General features: G+C 39.8%; 1 protein-coding gene across 1 annotated transcript; it reads right to left on the bottom strand.

Moving 5' to 3' along the window:
- Positions 1 to 3,430: 3,430 nt before the first annotated feature.
- Positions 3,431 to 10,012, bottom strand: LOC126842577 (ABC transporter G family member 23-like). Its single transcript, XM_050579615.1, has 2 exons — positions 9,966 to 10,012; positions 3,431 to 5,615 (listed from the first exon to the last, which is right to left on the bottom strand). The coding sequence occupies exons 1-2, from the start codon at positions 10,010 to 10,012 to the stop codon at positions 3,431 to 3,433; spliced, it is 2,232 nt and encodes a 743-aa protein (XP_050435572.1).
- Positions 10,013 to 10,472: the final 460 nt, after the last annotated feature.

Raw genomic sequence — 10,472 nt, 5'->3', positions numbered from 1 at the left:
CTGTGGACAAACTAGCCGTCGCACTGGACTTGGCCGTTTCGGAGAAGATTGGCCATAACGGCTTGTCGATAGGTATCAAAATCAAATTACTCTGCGCCATACACACCTTCTGTCCAGGGATATTCGACTCGCTGCAAGTCAAGACGCTACAAAATTTCACTGCCACGCTGGCATACGAAAACAAGCTGGCCGGATTACCCGTCGATGTGCTCACACAACTGGTCACGATCGTGTCGAGTTGTCCCTGTTTATTTAAAGGATTGAATCCAGCAACTCTGCAAGCTTTACTTGACGTTTTGTCGAATAGTCCACAGGCTATGGTTGCGATCAGTCCGAGCGTTTGCATCGACTTACTCGCCTTACTAGGTGAAAATCCTACGATCCTGCAAGCAATTCCAATATCGTCCGTCATCAAGTTACTCTACAAATTGTCCACCGTCAATAAATGCACGTTGGTCACAATACAGGCGACGGTCATCGCAAATATCCTACTGCCTTTGTGCACATTGGAAAAATGCCTCGGACTCACACCGACCGACTTGAACTGCTTGATCGACCTTCTGATTGAATTCCCGTTCATCATAGGCCAACTCCCACCGACCGTTATTTGCAATCTGTTCCAATGCATATCCGACGACTTGAACGCTTTGACGCTGCAAAAATTGATAATCTTGTTGAAAACCGTGTTGGACGTAGCGCCTTCGCTCTTGTCTACCATACCGGCTGCCGTTCGCTGTAAGCTGATAACGTTTTTGGGCTCTCCAGAAGTACTGAGTAATTTGCCGGTCAACTGTTTGGTCGCACTAATCGCCTGCTTGGCAAAATCCACGTGTCTGTTAGCAGATACGCCATCGTCTGTGCTTGTAAATGTGCTTCAACTCTTATCCACCTCACAGGGCGTGGCCAAGGAGATACCTTGTGACGTATACGTCAATTTACTAACCGCTATTGTCCTGCAGCCCAAACTCGTAACAGAAATTCCGGTAACGTTGTTTATTTCTTCCCTGCTCAAACTGTCGTTGGTTTCGCCTCCGGTGCTGCACTCTGTTCCGCCCTCGGTAGTGTCTACGGTTTTTACTGTTGCAATCGAAACAAAAGCTTTGGTCAAACTAGATTCGTCGGATATCGTCTCGCTGCTGACTCTCTTAACCCGTCATCCGTGTTTGCTCACGGCCATTCCGAAAAGCGGATTGAACATTTTGCTGACCTTACTGTTATCCACACCCAATTTACTGGCCACCATACCGAACGCGTTACTGGCTTCGTTCTTGGCCGCACTGACCACCGTACCTTCTGCACTTCACTGCGTTCAACCTGTCGTGTTAATTGATCTTCTTACGTCTTTGGCTACTATCAAACCAGACCTGCTGGGCGGTTTACCTGCCGAGATACTCACTCCGGTATTGAACATCTTCGACTGTCCCAACTTGCAGTGTACTCTTACCAACTCGATTTTCAACGATTTGCTCAACCTGATTCTAACGTTCGAAAATGTTTTCAACGCGTTACCTCTAACCGTGTTATCGTCGACGTTATCCACTCTATCGACATCCTCTTCGTTGTGTTTACCAGAAGAAACCCTGTGTAAACTACTGACCCTATTAGCGTCTAGACCACAAGTAATTTGTGCGTTATCTCCGGGTCTACTTGTATTGTTCGTGGCGAAAACTGTAACACTATTCCCGAATATACTCTGCAAGTTGCCCCAAACAATAGCGGTGAACCTAGTAGGGCCAATATGCACACCGACTGCTTTGAGCACGTTAAAACCCGAAGATATTAACGTTTTGATAGGAACACTAAGCACTCATGCTTGTTTGTTGACCGTTTTACCCACGGCGTTCATTGTGACACTCATTAAGTTTGTGCTAACACACCCTGCGTCGCTGAGCTGTACACCGAAATACACATACAATAAACTACTAAATCAAGTACAATCGCCTAATTACGTACCGGTGACTTGCTCGCCCGACTTGGGAAGTATAAATTACAATTTCAACGACCTTACATATTTCCAAAAGCCTCGACAAAGCGTACGCTTCATCGACGTTGATAACATAGAGAACTCGTGTATGGCTGACAACAGTTTTGGAATTCCTGGAATCGATCAATTTCCTGCCGGTCTTCCAAAAAACGCCAAAATTTCGACGGTCTACGCTTATAAAAAAAAAAAAAATCCACCCCCTAAATGATATAATATTATAACAAAATAACTAGAGTATTGAAGTGTAAAGTTCAGACAATTTAAAACCCATTAAACTCTTTTCATAAAATTAAGGTAACAAAAAACGCGGGCGTTACATCAGTTAAGTTAATGATTTTTTTGAAGGACTGAGGAAGTTTTAAAAGGCTAAAATTTGCACGCTCTCCTTCCATTAGTTAGCACTGATAAAAGAAGTAATAATTTTTAAAAATAGTGACTGTAAAATCTATTACAAAAAAACCAATATTATTATTTTTGCTTAACCATATGATCAAGAAGCACTTTAATACTGTATCGCATTTTTTTTATTAACCAATTCTAATATATTAAATTGAAAATTATCATCATTTTTTTATTTCAAAAGAAGGTAAGTACAATAAAACAACCATAATATAGTTACTTTAATTTTATTTTTGTATTAATCAAGTGTTAAATGTAATTGATATTAAAAAATAATCATATTTTGTATTTTATGTCATACAAATAATTACTAAAATATTATTATATTACATTTGCTATATCACAAACGATATTATTTTTTTACGCAATACTATTTGACATTGACATTTTCATGATGCTTACTATATATAGTAATATATTATGTCAATTTATTTGAATGCTCATTAGGACAAGCCGAACCGATGGAACGCTAATAATAAACATAAGGATGTCCTAGAGCGTCTTAAACTGATTGTTTACTATTGTATTGACTCCTTGACAATGGAACCGGCAAAATATTTGCGAAAGCCTTCGCAATATATTAATTGAGTAATTCAAATAACAATCCGATTAAGTTTGTTATGAACATAACACATGTATTCACTATGGCTTCATTGTTTACCGTTATTTTCAAGTTCTACATTATCTGATAAACGTTAAAAAATGACACGAGTACAAAAAAATAGCGACCTTAGCTGAGTTTAAACAAAAAAAAATAAACAAATGTTGTCTTAATCATATATTTTATTAGCCACCTTGTAAAATCAAATAGCGCAAAGTATGTTTTATATATTATATCGTCATTTCGGAAGGTAATCTTTGTAAAGGAACATTTTATCGACTCGTGGCCACTGACATCCATATTTCTACCACAGGGGAAAGAGCTGGGTGTCGTAAAGAGAGAGAGAGAGTACCTCGTGCACTTACCAGTCGGTCTTTGGCCGTGTTTCTCACACCGTAAAAAAATAGTAAAATAAAAAACATAATATCAGCTTGAGGCTGTGCGTTTCAACCGTTCTTATACTTGAATATCGCCATGCTCAGGGACAAGAACAGCAGTATCCACAACGCGGTGGACACGAAGCCCAGGTAAACGCCGTCGTCCAGCAGGCCCCAACCCCTGGACAGTATGCTGCGCAACGACGTCGTGGCCGTGGTCAGGGGCAAACAGTAGCTGACGTACCACAAGACTTTCGGCATGCCTTCCACCGGCCAGATGACTCCGCTGAGCAAAAGCATCGGGTAGAAACTGCCCATGGCCAATTGGTTGGCATCGCGTTCGCGGTCGCACACCGCGGACACGACGAAGCCGTAGCACATGCCGCACAGGCCCTGCATGAGGGTCAGCACGATCACCAGACCGGTGCGTCCTTTGCATTCCACCCGGAACACGACCAGCATGAAGACCAACGTCAACGCCGCCTGCCCGCATATGATCAAGAGTTGGGTGATCACGTGCGAGAACAGCAGCTCGGTCGTAGTGACGCCGGCCACCCAACTCCTGTCCAGCAGACCTTCCGTCTGCTCTGTAATCAACGACGACGTGGTGTGCGCCACGGCCAAGAAGAACACGATGGTCAAGATCACTCCGGGCGCGACAAAGTTCTCGAAGGTGGGGTTGGAATTCCCGTAGACGGGTTCGTTGAAGGTGACGGGCAAGTCGCCGAGTTTGGGATTTCGACCGCACCTCACGAGCAGGTCCCGTTTGAAGTCGCCGTACGCCGTTTGCAAATACCTAACCAACATCAACCCTATCTGTTGGTTGGACATGTCCAGCCACACTTGCACTTCGCCGTGTTCCATCGTCGCGTTGTCGGCCGTTCCGCCCAAATGCGTGCGCGCAAACAGCGAATCCGAAAAGTCTGCTGCAAAGTGCACGGCTCCCCAAGTGTGGCCCCGTCTGACCGCGTCCAACGCTGCCCCGACGTTCTCGTAGTAGTCCAATATCAACGTGTCCTTCGGCAACGCGTCTAAGTATTTGCAAGACAACTTGCTCTGCGTACAATTGGTGTAGACCGGACATTCTTTGGTCCGCCAGTCCATTTCCGAGTTGGCCACGGCCAGGTGCAAGTCTTTCGGGTCTCTGCCGATGGCCCAACAAAACAGCACCACCTCAATGACGGGCAGCGCGAACATGAACAACATCATCCCGACGTTTCTCCATATTCTCAAGAAGTTCTTCTGCAACAGAGCTTTCGTTTTGCCCCACGAAGTGATGCCACAGCAACAGGAATCTCGGCGCCGCTCTTCCGGCTTTATCTTCAGCACTTGTGCGGCCGTACCGCCGTCACTGTTCGGCTGGATTGATATGACAACGTCTTCGGTTGCAACGCTATCGGGTGGCTCCGGCGAGTCGGTCTCCTCTTCGGCGGTTTTGCTGGCTTTGGCCAGGTCACTTGTTTTCGTTGTCGCCAGTGAAATGTTATTGGAAGTGTCAGCCGTAGTGTCGTCCGAACGTTGTTTTCTGCTCAGTTTCAAGAAAACCTCTTCCAGCGACTGGCAGTCGTACCTAGTCAACAGCACGGCGGGGGACTCTTCGGCCAACAGTCTTCCGTTTCTCATCAACCCGATCTTGTGAGCTTGTCTGGCTTCTTCGATATAGTGCGTCGTGATGATCACCGTCGTGCCGGTCTCGGTTGTGATGTGGACCAGATGATTCCAAATGCTGTGCCGGAGTAAGGGGTCGACGCCGACGGTGGGCTCGTCCAGAATCAACAGTTCAGGGTCGTGCATGAGCGCCACCGCGAACGACACTCTCCTTTGCTGTCCGCCGCTGAGGTTCTTCACCAGACTTGACTGGCCCGGTAGTTCCAGCAACTCCAGCAGGAACCGCGCCCTGTCGATGATTTTCGCGGTTTCCATGCCGAATATCCAACCGAAATACATCATCGTCTCTCTGATCGAGAACTCCCCGTACAGGGCTATCTCCTGAGGCATGTATCCCACCCGTTTGCCGGGCACGCCGCTGCCTTTTTTGCCGGGCTTGCCGCCTAGCACGTAGACGTGTCCCTTGTCCAATCGCCGTCGGCCTACTATGCAGCTGAGCAACGTGGTCTTGCCACAACCGCTGGCCCCGAGCAATCCGTACACCGTGCCTTTGGCGACGGTCATGTGCAGGCTGCTGAGCACGTGGTTGGGTTTCCTGGTCGGGCCGTAGTACTTGAACGCGTGCCGGACGCAAACGGCTTGTTGGATGCAATTCTGGTGTTGAGACGCCGACAGGTGGTCGTCATAGAACGATACATCGTTATTAGACCTACGAAAAATACCCATTTTCGATTCGACCGGTTTATTTGATCCTGGTCGTGAGAAAATGTGGAATTATAAAAAACATTTTGACTCGTTACATTTTTTCTTCGAATAAACACAGCTGATAAAAATAAACTGAAATTATTTATTCTGCGTCCCCGCACGTTACCAGAGTGACATCTGTACGATATTGTATAACAAAATCAAGTAGTCTTACGGTAAGGCGACCGATTAAATCCAACTACAAAGTCTTATCCTCTTGGAATAGGCTTGGCACTTGACAAATGAGGCGCTCAGAAGCCAAACTGATTAACTCCATAAAATTGCATTTTTTCAGGACATGCAGTTAAAGTTATTTGAAACAACGTGTGTAAGTACAATTGCCAATGTACTTTTATATTTTAATTATACGCTTTTTTTTAATCCAACCATGCTGTCGAGTTAATCGGTTTGGCATCTGATGCCCTCTCAATGACGCTTTGATTGTGTTCTATTTCGAATACAAGTATACATTTATATATTATACTTTTAAGATATTTATCGGACTCTTTTGTTAACAAACAAAGTAATTTCAATGGACAGAAATTCAAATATTTCTTAGGCATTTTTTCGGTTGCCTCTAAGTTTAGGAGTTAACCATACATTAACACCACATTTTGTATACATGGGGGGCATTGGCAAAACGTCTACTACTATGTGCGACTTAATATAAACTTGCAGTTGCCCGCGGTTGTTTACAGACAAGGCAAACACAGGACATTGAAATACACTATTAATATGTTTGCGAACAATCGATTTTTGTAAATATTATTATTGCGTATACCCATTGACACAGGTACACCATCGGAGACCTTCGAATGTGTATTATATTGTACAGACGGAATCTATGCGAAATACCGCTCATTAACGTTTTATTTAAACTTGAACGCCATTCAAGGTGGGCACCTCACACCTTAAACACACTCCTCAGTCGATTAACCGTCGTTTTTAATTTCTAAACCGTATATTGTGCATATTTTTTTTGACTTGGTGAGTTTTCTGTAAAACCCATTATAAAATATAAATTATTACAGTGTCAAGGCTCGCAGGACAACAATAAAATGTGCAACGATTCAATTGTTGCGGTTTGTTAATAATTATTTTTTTTAATAAACTGTTGAATTGAGATACCCTTTGTAGCGTACATTGAGCGTAGGATTTAATAAATAAGATAATTTACCGTTGTATTGACCTTTTTATAATATATTATCCCTTTTTAATTTTTATTTTAAGAGTTTTTATGGCCAACCCAATTTGACATTTACACATTTCATGTAAAAATATCTCAGCTTTCTGAAAAAAAAAAAAATATTAGAAACATTTTCAAGTCATGGGCAACAACTTTTTAGATTAAAAAAATAATTTTAATGACTTTTTGTTTCTCGAAATAAAAATTTATTTATTTTTCAGAAAGCTGAGATTATCTTACACGAGATACTGATTTTTAATAATTTTTTTTAGTTGGCTATAAAAATACTTTGAACGAAATGATAAAAAATAAATGTAAGAACAAAACTAAAAATACTTTTTTACGACCATGGCCAAATTAATCGAAAAAAAAAATCCAAAAAAATTTGAGAACATTATTTTTATCGCAACAGAAATGCAGTGTAATTTTTCAAAAAAAAAAAATCCACGGTGGGTCGCTATTTCTTTAGCCCGACAATTAGTGTACTCACCTCCGAAGATGTATGCAACAAACATTTAGATCAATTTTCTTTTGTGGATCAGATAAAAAATGTGTTTAGTTTCTAAAAAAAAATAAATAAAAAACACAGTTTGTTTTCAGTGTAATTATTTTCTTAAACTTAACTCTTTTTTTAAAAAAAATTAATGTAGTTTTATTTTTTGTTTCCAATATATATTTAATAATGATAAAGTATAAACAAATGTATGAAACTTATCGCGCCTGTTTCAGCCATTACTTGAGTTTTATTCAGTTACTATATCCTTGGTGTTAATCGAATATTTAAAATTCAAGTATTAAGATGATTTGGTTTAACATGACCGACTAAACTTTTTATAATCTCAATTAACTTTCACTAAATAATTAATTAATTATTTCTTCGATATAATGACAATAATCAAACTAAAACTTAAAGTGTAAATATTATTTTTTCAAATTATTAATAGGTTCTTAGCTTCAAGTGGCATAGACATATTTCCTTTTGCTAAGGTCACGGCCAATAGGCTCGGTACACATTTTGGTTAATACCTTCCTGTTCTTTCCTGTGTTGGTCCGTCCATAGAGAATATATATTATATATTTTTGTTTTACAGCAATAGCACCTACTCACCTGTATTGGCATTAGTTTGTTATTCGTTAGGTTACATTTTTTTCTCTTTTTTTTTTTATCAAAAAAAGCCAAATTGTACTTATCGAATAAAATACCCATAAGGCGCCTAGGAAGATATTAATGGGTACATTCAAATGCGATTCCGGCATGCCACAGCCTTGTAAACGAAAACTGCGATGAGTTGGCTAAATTCGGTTTTCGCTGAACGACAATGACTTGGTTACAAAACTCCCCAAAAAAAAAACTCATTAATAACCAACAACCGATTTGTCTGTTTTGTTAATTCCAAATTGCTTATGTAAAAATGTCAGTATTGTCTTTTTAGCTCACCCGGTATTTGCTTTGAACTTAAGCTGTTGAACACATGGTAAACTTTAAGGAATTTCCAAAAAAAAAATTATTCGACCAGTTTAATTGACTCAATTACCGCAAAGGCTGGACAAAAATAAGTAAACTCGACCGGGTTATTGCACAAGCCGGCCAATACTTTCACCTGACATAATAATATTATTACTATTGTTATGGTATTGTTACTGTGGGTGCCGCGTTACAATAATTATTGTCAATATTTCTAGGTCGTTAAAAACAAATATACAAAAAACCTAGGCGCTTAAAACGGTTCCAAATCGATTTGGACCGGCGCCAATTACAATGGACTAGACGTTCAAAATAAAAACAGATCTCGAGTACAGCCCACTAAAGCTTAAATAGATGTAAAAGATTATACAGTCTTGTCGGCGGTTTTACCCACTCGGTAAGTATACTGTTTTTTTTTGGGGGAAAAACGTCACTTAAAGCAGTTAATGACAGCGACCAAGACGACCAAGTGTAATAACAAAATTCAACGGGACGGAACAACATTGGTTTTTTTTATAATTACTTGATAAATAATGTTATTACATCTTAAAGTTCAATGTCGAATGTCTGACATGATACAACGATGTGCACAAGCCTAGGTAAATGTTTTGAAATTATTTTAACTGAAACCTAACCTTTCCTAACTTAATTAAAATAATAAATCAATCACATTCTTCTCACCATCTTTTGTTTTTAATTATTTTAGTGTTGTAATAAGGGTTTCTAAAAAATAAATATTGAACTGGCCTAAATAAATGTTCCTGTTAAATGACAAAAATAACCACACACAACTGTAACAGGAAACATTGAGTCTTCTAAGTTGTTCTCTAAAATGTAGTTATGGCAAAAGAAATCAATTGACTTTGAGTCACTTCATTTTAAATGGGTTATACAATGCTGTCATGATATGAGTACTTAAGGCAATCATTTTAACTACTTTGGATGGCTCGAATTTAACATCATTTTAGATTAGAGGTACCCTTTTAATGGTATACCGTATACATTATTATAATTTATGAAAAAAAAAAACAAGTAAATAATTTAATTTAAAAACAACTTTTTTCCAATAGTTTGTATACATGTGGACTGTGTCGACACTTGTCTTTGCCCAGATAGTACTTAATTGTTTATGGGCAATCAAAGACAAATAATTGGCGTTGGGTGTAAACTACATCATAAAACTAAACTTGACTAGCCAGAATTGGAGCGATCGACAGCTATAACGACTAAGCGCTGGCTAGGATGACTGGAAAACAGAAAGAAATTTGTGAAAGAACAGGGTGGAACATATTATAGTCATTGCTAGTGTGCGACCACATACTTAATACAATAAGTAAACAATTGAAGATTGCAACACGAGTACGATTAACCATAACGAGTCAAGGCCGAGAAGGTCCGTTTAACCCCACTCGCTCGACCTAGCCAGAGTAGTGCTGCGCCGGATAACATAGGTATAATATGTAATCACAATGAACACACAAGAAATGTGGCTGACAAAGCTTCACAATAATAATAATAATCGCTTCTGAACTCGCCCAAGCCGACCGGATTCACACTACAAGCTCTACGATAACAGATTGCTCCCCTCCCCCCCCAGCTTATACTTAGGCCATTTTTTATCATTTTTTTGTTCTAATATGGAAAACATTTGAGCAAAACCTCTTGGCCAATATCCAAGAGGAAAGTAGGTTCCACTACAGGTTTCTGTACACAGCGGATAGATCTTTTGAGATAACTTACTTGAGTTAATAATAGTAACTAACAGATCGGTACTAACACATTTAGTAAATCATACAAATTGGGCGACCTTATGTGGAACTTGATCCTCACAACGCTGGATGACCTACCCAATGAAATAAATGTATTATTATTGTAAATTTAACTTATAAAACTTATTATTATATCTTACGAATGCACATTGAACACATTAACAATTTTGGCATTGTGATTGTACCTAAACATGTCTAAATTGACTGAATATTTTACACTTAAAAAATGTATGCAACAAAAATGTTGCAACCAAGTTTGAAAGGACACACGTGAGATTGTATTTATTTGTAAAATAAAATATTTTCAAAAATACTTAATTATTTAAGTTTCTCGTGGAA

The sequence above is a fragment of the Adelges cooleyi genome, unplaced genomic scaffold, assembly GCF_023614345.1.
Source record: "Adelges cooleyi isolate 19-005CV unplaced genomic scaffold, UGA_ACOO_1.1 ACOO_flye_CR_arks_rails_tigmint_CR_PRNA_55, whole genome shotgun sequence".
In the NCBI taxonomy this organism is placed as follows: domain Eukaryota; kingdom Metazoa; phylum Arthropoda; class Insecta; order Hemiptera; family Adelgidae; genus Adelges; species Adelges cooleyi.
The sequence above is the reverse complement of the archived record's forward strand: the minus strand, read 5'-3'. Positions and strand labels throughout refer to the sequence as shown.

What these genes read in the sequence shown, in the direction of transcription:
- LOC126842577 (XM_050579615.1), bottom strand. Translation starts at nt 10,012, where the DNA reads ATGTTTTCCATATTAGAACAAAAAAATGATAAAAAATGGCCTAAGTA. An exon ending in GATAAAAAATGGCCTAAGTA is followed by an intron (nt 5,616 to 9,965) that starts TAAGCTGGGGGG and finishes CCAGAATTGCAT; the next exon opens with CCAACAAGCCGTTTGCGTCC.